The sequence below is a fragment of the Sceloporus undulatus genome, chromosome 3, assembly GCF_019175285.1.
Source record: "Sceloporus undulatus isolate JIND9_A2432 ecotype Alabama chromosome 3, SceUnd_v1.1, whole genome shotgun sequence".
In the NCBI taxonomy this organism is placed as follows: Eukaryota; Metazoa; Chordata; class Lepidosauria; order Squamata; family Phrynosomatidae; genus Sceloporus; species Sceloporus undulatus.
The window spans coordinates 262,231,282-262,251,777 of NC_056524.1; the positions used below are offsets into that span (position 1 = coordinate 262,231,282).

General features: G+C 37.9%; 1 protein-coding gene across 2 annotated transcripts in view; it reads left to right on the top strand.

The window, feature by feature from the left end:
- The window catches only part of FXR1 (FMR1 autosomal homolog 1), a 50,584-nt gene extending 31,364 nt beyond the window's left edge, over positions 1-19,220 (top strand). The window contains exons 4-17 of one of the 2 annotated variants that reach the window (XM_042456061.1): positions 691-762; positions 2,295-2,443; positions 3,621-3,714; positions 4,734-4,850; positions 4,950-5,120; positions 7,051-7,129; positions 8,346-8,455; positions 9,384-9,470; positions 10,734-10,941; positions 11,862-12,068; positions 12,728-12,928; positions 13,819-13,899; positions 16,039-16,130; positions 18,185-19,220. In XM_042456061.1, the coding sequence (XP_042311995.1) occupies positions 691-762; positions 2,295-2,443; positions 3,621-3,714; positions 4,734-4,850; positions 4,950-5,120; positions 7,051-7,129; positions 8,346-8,455; positions 9,384-9,470; positions 10,734-10,941; positions 11,862-12,068; positions 12,728-12,928; positions 13,819-13,899; positions 16,039-16,130; positions 18,185-18,355 (1,839 nt within the window). In that variant the 3' untranslated portion in view covers positions 18,356-19,220. The remainder of the gene's footprint in view (positions 1-690; positions 763-2,294; positions 2,444-3,620; positions 3,715-4,733; positions 4,851-4,949; positions 5,121-7,050; positions 7,130-8,345; positions 8,456-9,383; positions 9,471-10,733; positions 10,942-11,861; positions 12,069-12,727; positions 12,929-13,818; positions 13,900-16,038; positions 16,131-18,184) is intronic. The other variant, XM_042456063.1, reaches the window with a different exon arrangement.
- Positions 19,221-20,496: the final 1,276 nt, after the last annotated feature.

A 20,496-nucleotide genomic window follows, 5' to 3' on the forward strand; every position in this document is an offset into this window, starting at 1 on the left:
ACAATGGTGTGTGTGCCGTGCGCACACACCCCATTGTTTCCTATGGGGTGCAAGCATACGCGGATTTTCCCTTACATGGGGTGGTGGTGGTCCAGAACAGATCCCCCGTATAAGGGGAGGGCCCTCTGTACTAAATCCACCTGTCTGTAAAATGTTCACATGTTATTCATAGAACTGAGATTGTCATCTAGTTGGAACTTTTTTCTCCATAAAAAAATTAAAATAACAAATTTGATTTTAAAAATGTAAATAGCAAATTAGAATGCTGTTAACTGTGTACTATTAGGCCCAGAAATAGATGTTTTTAACTTTGAAGTACAATTTTTTTAAAAACCAAACCATTTGACAATTTTTCTTTCATATACAGTATCTGATAGTGCCTTGTTACAGAATTACTGTACAAGGATGATTCTAGAAAAGTGTTTCTAGACTTGGATGACATAGGAACATAAAGTTACTTGAAGTGTTCCTGGTTTGTTTTCCTGAGGAGTGAAGGGGCTGCATGTAATGTTAAAAGCTTTGTTTATATCTCAGCTTTTAAAGCTATGATTGTCTGAATTTCTACAGGGAACCTAGGTTTCGGTAGGCAGTCTTGTGTGTATCTTTTTAGCATGAATAGGTGCTGTGCTGTGATATGGAGGTTGAAATGTTCATAAGAACATTGAAATATGTTGTATGGCTTATTTTCAGGTTTACTCAAGAGCAAATGACCAAGAGCCTTGTGGATGGTGGCTAGCAAAAGTGCGAATGATGAAGGGGGAGGTAAGTGGATATAAAACTCGACAATTGCAGTTTGCCTTTATGAAAGAGCCACAAAGAAAATACTGAAGTGTCTTCCAGTAGAGAAGGAGGAACACCAAGTCCAACTACAGAAGTCGGATAACCTCACACCTACTCCAATTTCCCCAAAAGCTGCAACAGTTTGGAGACTTTAAAGGGCTAGAAGTACTAACATGCTAACACATAGTTTATACAAACTGAAGAAAAATGAGAGTATTAATTGGCTAATACATTGTTGGCTGGAGGAGGGAGATGCAGTGGGAAAAGAGGATGAATCTAATTGTAACTTTGCCTCAGTTACACATTTTTTTTGCAGTCTTTGGCTCCTAGTTGGAATAACCTGTTCCTTGGGGTCATATGATAGTTGTTCATATTGTTTTGTATATATGGGGCAGCCATAACTAACTTGTGCTGTCCAGGTACTTTGGACTGCAGTTCCCATTAGCTCCAGGTAACATGGTCACTGCTGATGAGTGTTGGGAGTTGAAGTTGAAAAAAATACCCCAACCAATAGAGGGTTGTTGGTTGGGGAAGACTTGCAGAGGGCTTCAGAAGTCCTATTGTAAACATGTGTTTCAGGGTTCTGTCTTCCATGTTGTATGGAAGCTGCTATGATTTTCAGACTAGGAAGGTCTGGTTTCTAGTCAGTCCACTGGTCAGCTTTGTGCCAGATGCAGCTTTTATTATTATTATTATTAACCTTTATTTATGAAGCGCTGTACATTTACACAGCGCTGTACATGCAATCCTTTTAGTTAGACGGTTCCCTGCCCTCAGGCTTACAGTCTTGCATTAGGCTTGTAGCCTAATGTACAGTAGACCCTTGTTATACACAGGGGTTTGGTTCCAAGATTCTCCGTGGATAATAAAATCCGTGGATGCTCAAGTCCCGTTAAATATAATGACAGAGCAAAATGGTGTCCCTTATAAAAAATGGAAAACCAAGGTTTGATATTTGAAATTTATACTTTTTTTTAAACATTTTCAAATCATGGATGCTTGAATCCGTGGATAAAAAATCCATATATAAGAAGGGCTGACTTTATCTCCTGTGCTTGTTAGGAGAAAATGAGGCACTTAGAAGAATGATGTGTAAGTACACTGCACTACAGGGGAAAATGATAATATTAATAATAATAATAATAATAATAATAATAATAATAATAATAATAATAATAATAAAAAACCATATAGAGTGTAGACATGATTATCTGGCTGGTTCTTGTACATTTCTGTTGCTGAGTATCCAGCTGTAGGAAAACAGTTGGGTACAGTACTTATCTTCTGGTCCTGGTACTTTGCACTGACCAGGAAATGGCTGGGCAAGTGGTGCTACAGTTGAGAAAAGGTGGTTTTGGGGGTGATTTTGGCCACTATGATTGATGGAGACTGCTGACCTCCATAATAACCTTAAAAGTGTGGTGCAATGGCTTACCACTGACCAGGATTCATAATTCACCAATAGGATGCCAGTCTTTATTTATGCTTTAAAAAAACTTCAATTTTTTTCTCAGTTCTATGTGATTGAATATGCTGCCTGTGATGCCACTTATAATGAGATAGTCACATTTGAACGACTTCGGCCTGTGAATCAAAATAAAGCAGTAAACAAGAATACATTTTTCAAGTGTGCAGTAGATGTTCCTGAAGATCTAAGAGATGCGTGAGTAAATTGCCATAAAATTTCATTATGTTTCTATATTTGCTAAAGAAAATACTTCATTGAATAACCTAAACTTGATTTTTTAAAAAAATAATTTGAAGCTTTCAACAAGTAAAACAATGAAATGAAATTGAGTTTTACACAGTTCTCTGATACTGTAGAACATAGAGGGGCTTACTTCTGAATAAACAGTATATGATTATATTGTAGGTTAGTTCTGTTGAAATCTTACCATTGGATAAAAGGGATTGGATGAGAAGTAGAGTTACCTCAGATAAAGAAGAGTGAATGAGAAGCCCAAAGACAACAGGACTAGGTTTAAGTTGTGGCAGAAAACAGACAGGGATCACTGGGAGATACAGAGGGAAAGAAGTGAAATGGATTTATTAACTACAAGAGGCTGTCTGATTTTGATGTTAATGTGATCACTAGCAGGCAATTGTTGCACTGGATAACCAAACACATGATTTTAGCATTTAGGTAAGGGAGGAAAGCACGTTATGATATTTTTCACAATGAAATGAAAATTTCAGAGTCTAACTTCAAAGCATGGTCCAAACAAATAATTTAAACATAGTTATACCATTTATTTCTAAAATGTTGTAAAAAATAGTTGCGTCCCCTATAGAGTTTTCATCACTTTGGGTTCATCTACACTGCAGAAATAATGCAGTTTGACACTACTTTAAGTGCTGTAGCTCCATCCTATGGTATTCTGGCATTTGTAGTCTTACAAGGTCTTTAGGTTTCTCTGTCAAAGACTGCTGATGCCTCACAAAACTACAAATTACAGGATTCTGTTGGATGGAGACATGGCAGTTAAAGTGATGTCTAGCTGCATTATTTCTGCAGTGTAAATGAACTCTCTTTGATGAAGACAAAAACAAATATATTTGTAAGAGACCACATTTTTAAATGGATGCTATTATTTGAGTTCATTGTATACCCTAATGTATTGTTTTTCTCTTTTCTAATTAAGTGTTATATAGCTTGCAAGTTTCCTTATATCTCCATAATTAAAGATGAGTTTAGTAAATAGTTGGCCAATGCTGACCTGTGCCAAAGCTCCTATCTTGGATTTTTGGCTTAGGAAAGTTGTGCTGTTAAATATTGCGGTAGTTTTTATTTCTTATAGCAGCATGCCTATTAACTATGTCACGTGTCTTAATTTTGCTAGGTGTGCTAATGAAAGTGCCCATAAGGATTTTAAGAAAGCTGTAGGAGCCTGCAGAATTTTTTACCAGGCTGAAACAGGCCAGTTGGTAGTATTGGTAAGATATATTTTCTTTTGTATTAAACCTTTGTGCACATTTTGTTCTGACCTTCTGTTGTTGATTGTGTATGATAGATTAAGGTTTAACATATAACAAAAATACCTTATTATCTCAATCAAGTGAGGCTGCTTTTATGTAATAGAGTGGGAAAATTTATTTAGGAATTCCAGGATGGTGAATGGCCAGCAGAACCAGCAACCAGAAGGTCAACCCAGTCTGTAGCATTTTGACCTAGACATTTGTTCTGTGCCTGTAAAATAGCTGGGTTGTGCAGCAAAGTGGAAATTTCTTGCAAAAAATGTCTTAAATGACTTGGTGTGTACAAATCCTGTCCATATTGCATGCCATACCTATTACGTTATACTGTAGTGGGCATGGTTTATACCATATATACAGTAAGTAAAACTACAGGAAGGAAAGTACTCCTGCATACCTTGTTTGACTTCCAGTAATATAAAACAATATGGATCTAAAACGCTGAAACAGCACCTTCACTGCAGAAATAATTCAGTTTGACACCACTTTAATGTCTCAATGTTATGCAATGCTGGGATTTATAGTTTGTTGTGGCACTAGAATTGTCTGACAGAGAAGGCTAAGTGTCGCAAAACTGCAGTTCTCAAAATTCTGTAGCATTGATCCATGGCAGTTAAGGTGCTGTCAGACTGGATCATTTCTGCAGTGCAGATCCAGCCAGTAAGGACCTCACCTTCCTTCTATAAATGACATCAAATAAATGTGTTTCTCTTTGCTCTACCCTGAATGTTTGACTTTAAAAGAGGATTTTTTAATTTTAGTTTTAAAGTTAAACTTTCATGGTTGAACAGAGAGAAGCATACTTATTTTATATCATTTATAGAAGAGTGGTATTACAGTGTTTCAGATGCATAATTTGTTCTTCTCAAAACAATAAGAATTATAACTAACAATTAATAGAACATACCATTACATAAAATGAAAATTAAATTAAACTATCTTATAAAATGAAAATACTCTTTGTATCACATTTTTTGTAGTCTGCCAGCGAAGCAACAGTGAAAAGAGTGAGTATTCTGAGTGATATGCATTTGCGCAGTATTCGAACAAAGTTAATGCTCATGTCAAGAAATGAAGAAGCCACAAAACATTTAGAAGTGAGTTGCTCTTATATGTACAGTTTTGATTTTACCATTTACTTGTACTCATATTTAAAGCACTGTTTGAGGAAACAAATTATTTTGCCTTCTTCCTAGTGCACAAAACAGCTTGCTGCAGCATTTCATGAGGAATTTGTTGTCAGAGAAGATTTAATGGGACTTGCAATAGGAACACACGGCAGTAACATACAGCAAGCTAGAAAGGTACCAGGAGTTACTGCAATTGAGCTTGAGGAAGATACTGGAACTTTCAGGATCTATGGAGAGGTAAACAAAGAAGTGGAAGTTTTATTTATAGTACCTGTGTTTTACTCTGCAGCCCCCCTAGAGATCTGAATCTGACATGAGATAAATACACTGATTCCACCAATCATTCATAGCATATCATGAATTTGCTGGAAGTAAATGGTATATAGAATCATGTTACTATCCCTTCATCTGTTTCTCCTTTTACCTGTATCCTTGCACTGAAATCCATATGGTAAAAGTTTTGCTTCTTCATTTTCACTTGTATCTTCTACATGGATTCATAATATGTTGAGTTATGAACATGTTGGGGGCTAATTGTCCACAATAGGTGATAAATTTTGCTATGCTTGTTTGTTACCTCCTATCCTGTTTGACATTTACTGAGTAACAGAAACAATTGGTGTTTAGGCTTTGGGGTTTTTGGATTTTGGGTTTAGCAAATTTGGCAGAAAAGCTTACAAATGTATTAGCAATATATTTATCAAGCAAAGAGATGCTAGTGTATCTTTCCAGTATAAAGCAGAGATCTTCACACTAGGAATGTAAATAATTGACTATTTCATCCTTGCATGAGAGGACAAATAATTAAGTTTTCTCTTGACTTCAGGAGACAACTAATATTCCAGTGTAGATTCTTTCCATAGTGTTGTGTAGGAATTATTCTGTGTAGAAAAACTTCTTTGGTGCGGCCCCATTCGCGAAAAGAAAAACTTCTTTTCGCGAGCCCCATTGGATATAATAGGGCTTCTGCTTGCTGTGCGGCCATGCGTGTGTGCTGCACATTCTCCCCTTTCTCAGGAGGCTTCAGTGCAAGCTGAAAACTGCCTATAACGAGCCCGCATATAGTGTGGGCTCACTGTATTCCTATCACCCCTAGTCCAAGCTGTATGATCGTGACAGGTTGGTCAGAACCTGCATACTCATTAGGTGCAGTGAGACACCCATCAGAGGCAGTAAAGAAACAGAGGGTCAAATTGTACTACTCACTATGCACTCAGGAGGTCCACTTCTTCTCTGTTTAGTTGCTGGTGGTCTGCTGTCAGATGCTCAGCTCTACTGCTGTCAATATGACAGACTTTGTGGTTTCCTGCCTCGGAGACAGGCATTTGGTAGCTAGCTCTGTGAAGGTCTGTGAGTGGTGTGGCTTGCCACAGTGACCTTTTGCCTCTGGGCTCACTCAGAAGTGAGACAGAGCACAGGTGACAGCAGTTTTGAAAAGTGGTGAGGTTGATTACCCACGTCGCAAGATGTCCTGCCACTGCAGGAGGCAGTTCAATATGAAATTTGTCCTGATCCATTATACTTCATCCTGTACATCCACATGAAACCACAGTGTGGTCTCGTATATTTCAGATGACAGTGGGGATAACAGTGTGGTCTTGTATATTCCTTTCATGTATTACTGGGGAAATGGGAAACATGGGATGAACAACAAGAAGAGAGAAAAACCTGTATATTAGAGAAAAACAGGCATGGTGGTAGTGAGACTAAGACAGCCATTGAAGAAAATAAAATAAAATAATTGGTTATGGCTCTTGGACATTTATATAATGTTTTGCATATTATTATTTGACACAGAAATTTTACTTGCCTGTTTTGCAAATAGTTCTGAGTATACAGAAACACACACTATTCTGTATATTCTTATTGTATTAACTGCCAGCAGTTTCATTTTCACAATATTTTTATTTTTTATTTCCCAATAGTAAATAATTTTGATTTTATATAATGTGAGTATGCAGTCTTTTCCCGGCCTTTTGTTTATGCTGTAGTTTGCTAGACAAGACTGACCAAGAGTTATTTCTTATATCTCTAATAGTGAATGCAAAAATATATACTTGCTCACATTTCATATTAAGGTAATTGTTGTTTTGAAAAAATTAAGTTTTGGAAGAAGGTTTAAAGTTTAATACAATTGTGTTCACAAATGGTCTCTGTTCATTTCCAGAGTGCTGAGGCAGTAAAAAAGGCTAGAGGCTATTTGGAATTTGTGGAGGACTTCATTCAAGTTCCTAGGAGTCTTGTTGGTATGTAATACTGGGTATATTGTTGTTGTTGTTATTATTATTTTGCAAGGGAGAGGGTGCAGGAAGAACATTCACTATGAGAAGGCAAGTCACTTCCCAAGACATAAATGAAGCTGTTCTGCATTGGTAGCTGAAGCACTGGAATATATACATAGAGAATCTTGCTTCTAGTGGATTGCTGTATTTTCCAGCATACAAGACGACTTTTTAACCCATGAAAATGTTCTTCAAAGTTGGGGGTCGTCCTGTACGCCCGGTTAAGCCCCGGCCTACTCTCCCCTTCCCAGGCCCAGGCCTCCGCAGAGGCCGGGAGGGAACTCGCGGCCGGGCTGCTCCCTTTTTCCTGGCCTCTGAGGAGGCCGAGGCCTCCGCAGAGGCTGGGAAGGAGCGCGCGGCTGGCGTGATCACCGCAGCCAGCGTGATCGCCATGATTGGTGCGATCGTGGCTGGGCTGCTCCCTTCTTCATGGCCTCTGAGGAGGCTGGGAAGGAGCATGCGGCCGCTGCAATAGCTGCAATTGCGGCCGGGTTGCTCCCTTCTTCCTGGCCTCTGAGGAGGTCAAGGCCTCCACAGAGGCTGGGAAGGAGCGCGCAGCTGCTGTGATCGTGGCCAGCCTGCTCCTTTCTTCCTAGCCTCTGAGGAGGCCAGGAAGGAGCTCGCAGCTGGGCTGCTCCCTTCTTCAAGACCTCTGAGGAGGCCGAGGCCTCTGCAGAGGTCGCGAGGGAGCGTGCGTCCGGCGCTAGCACCACTGGCCTGCTCCCTCCTTGGATTTGGAAGAAAAGTTGGGGGTCGTCTTATACACCCAGTCGTCTTATACGCCGGAAAATATGGCATATGTTTTTGAAAATGGGCAGAGGAATATTCTGGAAGTTTCTTTCTTTGAAATTAGGAGGCAGAGAATTGAAGTGTATCTAGTTACAACATACAGGGTTCTCAGTCCCAGTCTCTTCTATCTGGATTCCTCTGCAGTTCTCTCTGTTTGGCCTACCCTTTTTGTCTTTATTTCTTTTTACTCTTGCTGCCAGCAAAGTTAAGGTGAAAAAGACCTATAACACAAATGGAAAGCATTTGTGAACCCTGAAGTATTGTAGTGCAATTAATTTATTGTCATCTGTGTGTATAATTATTCTGCAGTGATTTGTTTTTATATACTTGTTGATAATTTGATAATTATCTGCAATGGAAGTAAAATTTGATCATCTTTATTTTGCTAAAGGGAAAGTTATTGGAAAAAATGGAAAAGTTATTCAGGAGATTGTGGACAAATCTGGAGTTGTGCGAGTGAGAATTGAAGGAGACAACGAGAACAAACTGCCCAGAGAAGATGTACGATTTAACTTTCTAAGTTTAACTTGTTTTCTGTCAATGACAGCTCTATTTTTCTGTATATGTAGCCCTATTTCCATATATATTGCCTTAAGAGTATTCTTTACCCTGTACCTGATGGACGTTTACCTGGGAATGTTATTTGTGCATTAGCAAAAATTGAGTGGTCCTGTTTGAAAGATAAAAAGATTATGACATCTTCAACATAATCTTCACTTTGGTCATTTCAAATCAAGGCTATTTTAGTCTTAGACTCAGATTGAGTTCTGAGAACTGGAGGCATAATTCTGACTGCTATTCTGCTTGTTTGCTGACTGTATTTATTTATTTTAAAATTTATTTAATTATTCATTTAATTAAAGATATTTAATTTAGGTTATACCATCTAGCCAAAAAGGCTGCTACAGTGACTTGCATGAAAAGCTACAGTGGTTTGCATGGTAAAAGCCCTATCCTTATGCTTACAATCTATACCATACAAGGAATAAGGGATGGGGAGGGAGAGAGAAATGTGAACTGCATTTCATGTAGCTAAAGGTAGAAGCTCCTGCTTGTGATAGTGGTCAGGCTTCTGCCTGAAACAACCGTCACCAAGAGAACTGCTTCTAGTAAAGCTTTCAAGTGGAAAAAGCAGGTGAGAAGCAGGTGGTAAAATGTACAAAAGCAGATATGTTTCTTTGTTTTTTCTACACCTCTCAGCTGTGTGCAGTAGAAAGGGATAAAGAGACCTTGAGTGAACAAAGAGGAAAAAGAGGTGTGCTGGGAACTCTTTGGGAAACAATTTAGAAATCCCCATAATGCATTTGTTAAAAGATTGAAATTTAGTACAGTGAACTGGACTTAACTGTGTATACGTTCACACTGGACAGCAGACATAACTTGATTGCAGCTTGGTTTATGTATACTATTATTTTTTTTCCTTTTGTAGGGTATGGTTCCATTTGTGTTTGTGGGTACAAAAGAAAGCATTGGGAATGTACAAGTACTCCTTGAATACCATATTGCCTACTTAAAGGTAAGCATTGTTTGCATGGAAAATGCATCTTTTAAAAAATTTGACTGCCCCTTTAAAAAGTCTTTCATAGGTTCTTGCCTTCAAGAAAATACTGTGAGATCTCATTAACAGTGTTCTATAGATAAACAGTGGGGTAGAATAATTGTGATTCCTTAGTGTTGTATAACTCAATCATATGCCTTTGAATTCTGTAGACTTTTGAGTATTGATGTGACTGCAATCAAACGGAATGTAAGCTATACTGGAATGTACTATGAGGTGCATGCTAAAATCCTATTGAAATTGCCTCATGAAAGTTCTCAGATTCTTGGAGCATATTTGCATTGCACTTTTGCCTGTGTAGGATTAAATAAATGTGAATTTAAAAAGGTCTCTGACAATATCTAGGAAGAAATCTCAGGTTACATGTGGTAACCAGTCACTGTGGTTATCACAATTGGTTGTACGTTTTCTTATTCATATTCCAGTTTCTGGAATTCATTTTGTCATACATGCTTGACTTCTGTCTGGTTTCAGGCTGTTTCAGCTTAAAAGCTGAACTTCTCCCCCTCTGCTCTTTTTTCATTTGTAGTTACACAGCTATTTGGGTTTCATGGGAATGATATGATTCATGAGGGATATGTTTTTATGATAACTGAATAATACAGACTAAGCAGTAACTTTAATTTCTACAGTATTCTGACACAGGATTGATGGAAATTTCTATGAGATCTGGAAACACAAATAGGAACAAATACATTCAGCAAGTGTCCTGGGAGCAATGTAACCAAACCTGTTCAAAACAAAATCAGAATACTGTACTGTGTCATACAATCATGAATACATCAGTGTATGTCTGTATCCAACACCAGTGGAATTAGGAGTTTCTTCCCCTCAGCAGGTCCCAAGCATGGGCTCTTGAATGTTTAGTTCTACAGAGGAGGTATTTAGCATGTGCAGGGAGTTACAAGTAATGAAGGGAATTGGTAATTCTGGCAGAAGCAGTAAGATCCAACAGAAAGGCACTTTGAAATCCTGCCTTAAGTTTTCAGTTGGTCTTGTTGCCCAGTCATTGGTTTATTTTTGTTTCTGTCCTGTCCTGTATCAAAAGATCTTGGTGGCATACAAGTAAAAAGCACTTAATTGCCCTTTGAACACTGTACAGTTAATTGTATATTAGGGCTAACATAATAGTTAGTTACTTTCAATTTTTAAAAAGTGTATTAAAATGTTTATTTTTAAAGCAACAGAGGGGAACTGCATGTATTTTAACTCTCAATATAGGAAGTAGAACAGCTGCGGATGGAGAGGCTCCAAATTGATGAACAGCTGCGTCAAATTGGCATGGGTTTCAGACCTTCATCTACTAGGGGGGCTGAAAAGGAGAAGGGCTATACCACTGATGACAGCAACCCTTCCTCTGTGCAAGGCTCCAGATCCTACAGTGGAAGGGGTAGAGGACGAAGAGGCCCCAATTACACCTCTGGCTATGGTGAGTATACTTAAAGATGTGTGATAAAACTCAAAAAGCACGATATACATGTTGCAAGCTTTCAAAGCTCTACTGGCTTCTTCATCAGGAAAGGTGTTAAAAACCATACAGGATCAAAAATTGAAGATTTGTATAGTGCATATTGTATTACTGGTTTTTATCTATTTTTATGATGTGTTTGTAACTGGTTTTAATTCTGTGTAAACTGCTTTGATCTTTTGGAAAAGCGGTATATAAATAATAATAATAATAATAATAATAATAATAATAATAATAATAATAATAATGATGTTAGTCATAGGCCTGCTTTTTGTTGTTTTTGTTCTTAGCTCCAATGGTATGGAGGGGTATTTCTGGCACCTCCTCCTTCTGGTTATGTGGCTACTGGGAGATTCTCAAAGTCCAGGACATTTAACATTTAACATAAGGCTGCAATTATTATGGAAAGATCATGGCAGAGTCATGTAGGTGTTTTGTGTTGAAATAGTTTAGGCATTTATTACCATTGCATACAGTTCTTGAAATTTTCTGATGTTTAATATAAAAATCCAGAGTAATAAAACAGATTTTGGGGTCATGGACTTGAAATATGGTTTGTTTTTGCCTTTGTCTTGCAACATATTTTTTTACTAATCTCTGCAAACACAGGAACCAAGGTCCTGTATTTTAGCAATCTAACTTCATTAGTTCCACAATATTGTTCAAGCTTCTTGTTACTCTGGCTTAGGGAAAAGATGGATTGACCATTTTTATTTTTGTTATTGTTGTTAGAATAGGCAACTTTTAAGAAATGAATTGCCCAACAGCAACTGTGATTTTAAAGCCTTAGAGATTTTGATGTTAGCTCAACTCCTTGGTGAAACCTCTTTTAAAAGGTCATTGAACAGTATTCTATTTCTTCTCTCTTGTTCTCTCTAAAGGAACAAATTCTGAGCTGTCGAATCCTTCTGAAACAGAATCAGAAAGGAAAGATGAATTGAGTGATTGGTCATTGGCTGGTGATGATGACCGGGAGAGTCGACACCAACGTGACAGCAGAAGGCGTCCACCAGGGGGAAGAGGACGCAGTGTTTCTGGAGGTCGTGGACGAGGCGGCCCCCGAGGTGGAAAGTCATCTATCAGTTCTGGTATGTATTTGAGGATATGATAAAATTCTGCTGCAACAAGTGTTTGTTGACACTTGTTCTGGAACTTCTACTATGGATTTCATTGATCTGGAAATTACAACCACATGTGAAGATTTGTAGTTTAGAAGTGTTTATTCCTCCTAAACGTGAAGCTTTCAACATTCTTGTCTCAGAGGTAACACGAAATCATGGCATGCAGAGAATTACTTTTCTAGATGTCAGTTTGGAGACCCCAGGAAAGAGATTTTGGAACAAATTTAACTGGGTTTTAGATTTCAAATAGAGGAGTTTGCATTAAAACCCATTACTGGATGTTCTGGATGGCAGGAACTTGGTTGGGCCTTCTGGAAAAGATTATTGATGTGCTCTGCCTCTTCAAGGTGTATCCCTTCCTCTTTTGCTTCAAGATCTATGATAATTTATTGTTCCTTTTAAGAACAACTGTGACATTCCTTAGTGACTTAACTTCTTCCCAAGACTTGCCCTTTAGTGAAGTCAAGGAATAGTTCATAAGACATTTATCTTGGATTAGACTACTATTTATCTGTTCCTGAAAGATTGCTAGGTTAACATTTTTTAAAGATGTAGATGAAAACACCATAAAAAAATCTCTCACTAATTACCCTTATGTGATCCTTGTTTATTTCTGTTTGCTGTAGTGCTGAAAGATCCAGACAGCAATCCCTACAGTTTGCTTGATAACACAGAGTCTGACCAGACTGCAGACACAGATGCAAGTGAATCTCATCACAGCAGTAACCGACGTAGGCGATCCCGCAGACGGAGGACCGATGAAGATGCCGTGTTAATGGATGGGATGACAGAATCCGACACAGCATCAGTTAATGAAAATGGCTTAGGTATGTAAATGATTTATGAACAAAACTGAATGCCCTTTACCTCCCCCCAAATTAAAGCAACCTGTTTTGGTTTATGAACTTGTTCCCTTGTTGTTCAGTGTAGTTTCCTCATCTTTTGTAGTATTAAAGGACTTCATTTCTATACTGGAACCAGAACAATGGGCTAAATGGTATCTAGAAGGGCAGTATAAGAGTTCATTTTCTGTTGATTGTATTAGAGATCATTTTTAGCATCTACTAAGTTGGGAACAGGAGTACGCGACTCAGCAGCCCCATGGTTAGATTATTTGTTTTGTTACCCTATTACCCTGTGTATACCCAACCCATTCATAGTGATAGGATAAGAGGGCATATGTTGAACCCATTCAGAAGACAAACTTCCATACAGACATCTGCCATGAAGAGCAATTTAAGGTGGGAAAGTCAGATGAATTATACTGTACTCTTCAGCACCTGTTTAGTGAAGTAAACAAACCCAAAATTATCCTTGGACTTGAGTTGTTGTGTTACTGAACTTTGGAGAGAAGGAAATTGAGTTAAGGAGAAGGACAAAGTTTCTTGCTCCTCTGAATTCACTAGAACTCTTATATAAGTAGTTTCAGGACTGTAGTGTGTGTTCTTCATTCAAGAACTGCTACTTAGTGATAGCAATAGTTTCTGTAAATTACACAGATTTTCAGTATGATGAAGTATAATATTTAATATCAATTTAAATACCAACTGAAATGTAGATTTAAGCTGTAGTAACTTACTCCCCAGATGTGTGAAATGGTAGTATGTTTTAACCATTCAGAAGGTTTTTTCCTTTGAATGTGTTTTGTGTTACACGTGAGAATGCTAGTAGGACACTTTAATACTGAGATGGTTCATGGCAAAACTTTCACTTGCAGATGATAGAGACAAAAAACCCCAGCGACGCAATCGTAGTCGCAGGCGTCGCTTCAGGGGTCAGGCAGAAGATAGACAGCCAGGTAACTTGAGTGGAGAGGTGGTGGATCACCTCAGGCACAAGCATGAAGGAATGCTCCATGTCTGCTGTTTCTGTTCCTCCTAAACATGTGTAAAGCTGCCTCTTGTCCATAATGATTGCTTAATAACTAATCAAAGTGCAAGATGAAAAACTGTTGGCAGGACTGTTTAATGAAACAAATGATGCCTTTTACCTGTTCTATATACAGTTGTAAATTCTGTTGAAATTCTGGAGAAACACCCATGGATGTCAGAGATTCAAGGTTATGCTGTGTTCAGAGCAGTATTACCCAATAGTTTGTTTTCTGGGCTTCTGGCATCTGTTCTTGGTAATAGGGATTCTAGCCAGGTTACTAGTGTTGTAGCAATTAATATGGGAGAATGTGCATGCTACTTGCAGTCCTGTTCTTTGAACCAATCAGATAAAGTCTGGTCTCTTGCTTTTAAAAATACCAGGAATCATGTCTAAATTACAACAAAACTAGTTGCATGTTCTTGTTTGGTATTGTTTGATGCATTTCTTTAATGTGTACTGACATCTTCTGTTTTAAAGTGATAAAAGTTCTAACTTGTGTTATAACTGTCCTGTATTTGTTGCACTTACAATACCTTGGCTGTTACATTGAGTAACCTCAGAAGTATTTCAGTTTGTTCACTAAAACGTTGTACATTTTACTCAAGCTGTGATTCATTATAGGGTGATATCTTTGCTTCACACTCCGCGCACACAAAACGGCTGAATAGCCTTTGAGAAATAAAATATATTTCAGATATTTAAATAATGTTTCATATCAGCGCGGCAGGAAACAGATACAGTGTTCATCTAAATGCCACAAAAAATCCATAAGGGGATTTTTCCTCTTAAAATTTCAAGAATGACTGCCTTTTTTGAATATTTTTTTTCACTTTTGCAAGATCATAGTTGCCAGAAATACCCCTAAAGATACCGGATCCCATCTGATCTTGGAAGCTAAGCACAGTCAGTTCTGGTTAGCACTTGGATGGGAGAGCACTAATGAACACCAGGGACTGTAGGCTATATTTCAGAGGAAGGAACTAGCAAAGTCACCTCTTAGTAGTCATTGTCTTAAACCTTATGAAATTCATGGGGCCACCATAAGTTGACAGGAGAGTTGAAGGCAGATGCACACACCAGTGCAGAAGGTTATCTAGCCTGTCATCATAGCAGGAATCTTGATAAACTGTTTGAAGCAAACACATTGGCTTAATCTTAGATTTTTCTAAAAGCACAAGTATGTGGCTAGCTTTAATGCTGTGAAATATCTTCAGAAATGTAAGCCTAAATCCTGTTTTAGTTTTGACAAGAACCAGTGGGATTTACCTACATGTTGACTTACTCGGCAATTAATTGAATGCGTCTACTCTAGTTAGGACTAATCAACAGGATGCCAACCAGTAGTTTGGGTGAACTGTTGCTGCATGGCTTGCAAATGTTTCCTGCCTCATAACTAGTACCCTATTCCCATACAGGCTGCATTATGAAATTTACTTTGAAACCAGGGCTTCTGCATTTCACTCTTCTCCCCTATCTGTTTCTTCAACATGCTGATTATGTGTACAGTCAAAAGGGGAAAGCCAGCTACCAAACCTATCTTCTGTGACAATTTTATAAAACAACTGCTTGCAACTTTTCAGCACTATCAGTAATGACCACATTAACCCGTACCTGAGCCTTAGAGCTCAAGCCTGAAGGATCTCCATGCCAGCTGAAAATTGGGAGAATGTAATTGGGATGCAGTTGGTATCATACCTGACCAGTCTTTTTCTGAGAAAAGCAATAAGTAGAATCCTCACCTTTTTAATATTTCTCCTGAAATCAAAGGATAATTGGGGAAATTGCTTTTTAAAAAAGTTTATTAGGATTAAGTCTCAGTAAGAAACTTTGGGATATGTGTTGAAGTGACTTCACACAAAAAATTGTTTAGATTCCTTTGCAAACTCCAAACCAGGGAGTCTTGGGTTCTGTACACATTACTGGGCATCAGAATCTCCCTTGCCTTGTGGGTAAAGAGATGGCAACTTTAAAAGGCATTCTCAAAATGGGACTTTGAGGATTGAAATGAGTGATTTCCTGTTATTTGAATATAGAGTAATTTTTTAAAAAATTATTTGTTTTACAGTAACTGTTGCAGATTATATATCAAGAGCAGAATCTCAGAGTAGACAAAGGAATCTGCCAAGAGAAGCACTAGCCAAATCCAAGAAAGAAGTGGTAAGGAAAATGAAAGAAATTATATAATATGACTATATAAATACTTGTTGGCCCCTTAAAAAACTTGGGACCAGTAGTTTTTTGGATTTTGGAATATTTGCATATTCATAATGAGATGTTGTAGATGAGCCCAAGTCTAATCATGAAATTCATGTATGTTTCATGTACAACTTGTAACCAACCTGAAGGCAATTTTATTTATCATATTTGTAATAATCTTGTACATGAAACAAAAATTTGTGTACATTGAACCATCACAAAGCAAAAGTGTCCCTATCTCAACTATCCATGTGAATGGAATCTGAATGTGATTTTGGAGTATTTTGGATTTAGGAATTCCAGATGAGGGAGACTCAACCTGTATTCGTATCTGGTAGTAACATGTATCCTGGTGTTGATCTGTATAGACAGCTTTTTCTGTAGTAGCACCTTGATGGTGAAACTGCCCCTGATGTAGGGTGGGCTGGCTGGCTGCATCGTTGTGCCAGTGAACTGTATTATTCTGTAGGTCTTTCGTTTTAAAGTTAGAGTTAACTTGTTTTTTATATTGTATCATACATCATTTGATGAGCAATGAGTAACTGATTTTATTAAAGCTAGCCCAAAGAAAGGAAGAAGGCATGGATCATTTTACTTATTGGCAAATGTTGGGTATGGATTTATCCTTCTTAATGTTCTGCACCTACAAAAGGATGGCAGGCTCAGTATTTTTGTGATAATTAGAATGCTCCCACTACATATAGAATTGTTACTAAAACACATTATGCAACAGTACTCTTCCCTGAATTTTAAAAAGGGTAATTAAAGATAAATAAATTAGAATTCTAGAGTTGAAAGAAACCACAAGAGCCACACAGTCCAACCCCCTACTATACAGGAACCCACAATCAAAGTACCCTTGAGAGATGGCCATCCAGCCTCTGTTTAAAGACCTCCAAAGCAGATTCCACTCTACTCCAAGGCACCTTGTTCAGCTATTGAACAGCTTTTACTGTCAAGATGTTCTTCCTAATGTTGAGCTGGAGGTCGACTTATAGTCAAGTATTTGGGGCCAAATGCTGAAAAGAGTTTGTCTGTCCATGAGCTTTTCCCTAATCCTTTTTCTCAATAAAAGAGGGGGAAACTCTGCTAGAAAACAAAGCAATTTTCCTTGGCTACAAACTCCCAGTTCACAAAAGGAATTTGAAAAGAAACACTCTGCTCCTTAGCAGCAGCACCTTGAAGTGCAATATTATTTGAGTTCAGTTTATTGGTCTAGACCAGGGGCAGTGGTGGTTTGATATTTTGTGTTCGGATGCTTGGGCAAAATACATCATTACATTTAAAATGTACATTTTACACAACTTCTTCATATTAGCTACTACCCAGTTGACTTATGGTGACCCTTTGAATAAGAGACCTCCAAGGCTCTATCTGGACTGCAGAAATAATGCAGTTTGACACTGCTTTAATTGCTGTGGCTCAGTCCTGGGTTCTGTAGTTTGTTGTGACATCAGAACCCTCTGACAGAGAAAGCTAAATATCTCACAAAACTACAAATGCCAGAATTCCATAGCATTGGGTCATGGCAGTTAAAGTAGTGTCAAACTGCATTAATTCTGAAGTGCAGACACAGCCCCCATTACCCTGTTACCAACAGCCTTGCACAGGTTTTGCAAACTCAGGGCTGTGGCTTGAAGCTTTCCACCTATTCTTCTCTAATTTGCTGTATGCCTTCACGTTATTTCCCACTTATGGCTACCCTAAGGCAAATGTTCATGGGGTTTTCTTGGCAAGTTTCTTTAGAGGGTTTGCCATTGCCATCCTGAGGCTGAGAGAGAGAGACTTACCCAATGTCACCAGCAGGCTTCTGTGGCCAAGCTGGGATTTGAACCCTGGTCTCCAGAGTTCAAACCACTATGAGATACTGGCTCTCCACATACTTCTCTACTACCTCTTAAAATTACACACATTTTCTTCTAATCACTGAGCTTGGGGGGGAGGGTAGTTTTAACTTGTGGTGTGAAAATTTTCAGATGGTTCTGTCACTAAATTTTGGGTTTTCTTCCAAAAAGGCAAAAGATGTGATCGAAGAAGTTGCTGTTCCTGAAAAGGCTATAAATGGTCCTGCAGTTGTTCCTGGAACTGAGCCTTCAAAGCTGCAGCATAGTCCTGAAGAAAGGCCTAGTACTGTACAAGAAGATGGAAATAAACAGGAAGAAGCTGTGTTGAATGGTGTTTCATAAACAGAGTTCCTAGTTTACAGTTCTTTTACATTACATTTTACAATAGTGCTTGTATAAGCTTGCCAAAGATAGAATATGGATTGCGAGTCTTGACACCGCACTTTCAGTTCCTCCATTTTGGAAAACAGAACAGGGAGGGATCCTGAAGAAATCCAATGTTGAACATACTTTGACACCTACTGTGTTATAAATATCATCAGATGTGCCTTGAGAATAGTATATGTAACATTTAAATAAAAACAAATTGCTGGCTATAGGAAATGCTATTTTGTTTTCAAAATATGGCAGAGATGTGGGGGGAGGGGGAATCCCTAACATAATCTTCTTTATGAAAGCATTAGCTGCTTTTGTTACATTTTTAATAATATGCAACCACTTCTTCACCTGAGGAAAACTAGAAAAATGCAGTCTAAAATATTTTGCACTGAACTGTAATTTCTCCATTAGTTTAGTCTGGAAACTGGTCTGTTTTAATACATGTTTTTTAAATGCTGTATGTAGTGGGGGAAAACTGCAGACCACTGGAATACATTTATTAAATTCTCAATCTGCAGGGATATTGGGTGACATTGGCAGTGACTGTTCTACATTGAGGCTTTGTTTGATTTATTTATTAAACTGTACAGTATTTAAAAATCAAACATAGCTTTAGTTAAAACACTTAAGCTGAAATAGTCATGTCCATTAAGACATAACCAGAACTACTGAAAAGATCAATTTCCAGAAAGTTTATTCTGTATAAACTACATACGTTAGTCCTTAGAGTATTTTTATTTTTGTTTTGGTTGTTTGATGTGCAATATGTTTTTGTATGCTGGTAGAAAAATAAATAAACTTTGATCTTCCATTGGTTGATCTTTAAGTACTTGCCACAGTTATGAATTCATTATAATAATTTATTAAATTCAGAACCAGAACTTTGCTTTGCCTCTGCTGATCCACATGGATCAGGTAACATGAGAAGGGAAATCTTTACTACACTGTCTCCTTTTCCTTACAGGTTGAATGCATCTGGAAGGGATATTCTTTCCTCATGGCATTTCTTTTATTGCTGTAAATAGCAATTCTTCATATCATATGCAAGAGGAACAAATGCTTAAATCTCCCACAGTAGTATGGCTCCAAACTAGTTCCCCTTCCAGATTTTTATTTCTGTAGTTTAAAAACCTGGTGATTCAGTCAGAACTATTTTTGCCAAGACCTCAGGAAAGCATTTCACTTGTAGTGATGGTAGATATTTGTAACATGTATTATTTATAAATATGTTGTTCAACTTCTTGTTACTTTGTACTGTAAGAAAATTATCCTTATCCAGGAAACAAAACTGTAGCAAGCTTCATGGGTATCTCATATTTAAATATTTGATTTAATTCCGTATGTTAGCCACTCACTCCTATTCCGCTTATGATTGAAAATCTGGACTCAGCATGCTGGTTTGATTTTGCTCTTATTCATTTCCCTCAATTTGCTCCTCTAAGGGTTATGGGGCACTGGACAATTAAACTTGTATTTAAGTAGTAATGATCCACCAGCTTTCCAGAACTGAAACCAATACAGAATCCCTAGTAATAAAAATGTTCAGTGATATGGAAGATCAGTCTTGTGTAGTCACCACAAAGAACTATTGTGTTCCATCATGTTCCTATCATTGGTCAAGTCAAAGCCTCAGCTTAAGAATTCACTCCTCCCTGGAGCACAGAAGAAAGCCATGGTCTGACACCTTATATACCTGAGTATTGAGACCTACTCAACAACTAATTGTGAACATTGTGGGTTTTTCGGGCTATGTGACCATGTTCTAGAAGAGTTTCTTCCTGATATTTTGCCAGCATCTGTGGCTGGCATAGATGCTGGCAAAACATCAGGAAGAAACTCTTCTAGAACATGGCCACATAGCCTGAAAAACCCACAAAAAACTATGGATGCCAGCCATGAAAGCCTTCGACTTCACAAATTCTAATGCTTCTTTCCCTCCCAATCCTTTCTCTTTCTTCTTTTAAACTGTAAACTTGAATGCATTTACTCTGCTGTTTCTGAACTCTTAAGCTCTGGCAGCCGTCTTGGCTGGATGAAATAACAATACAATAACTAAACATCCTATTAGGTCTGTAAAACCAAGTTCTTTTCAGAACAGCTCCATA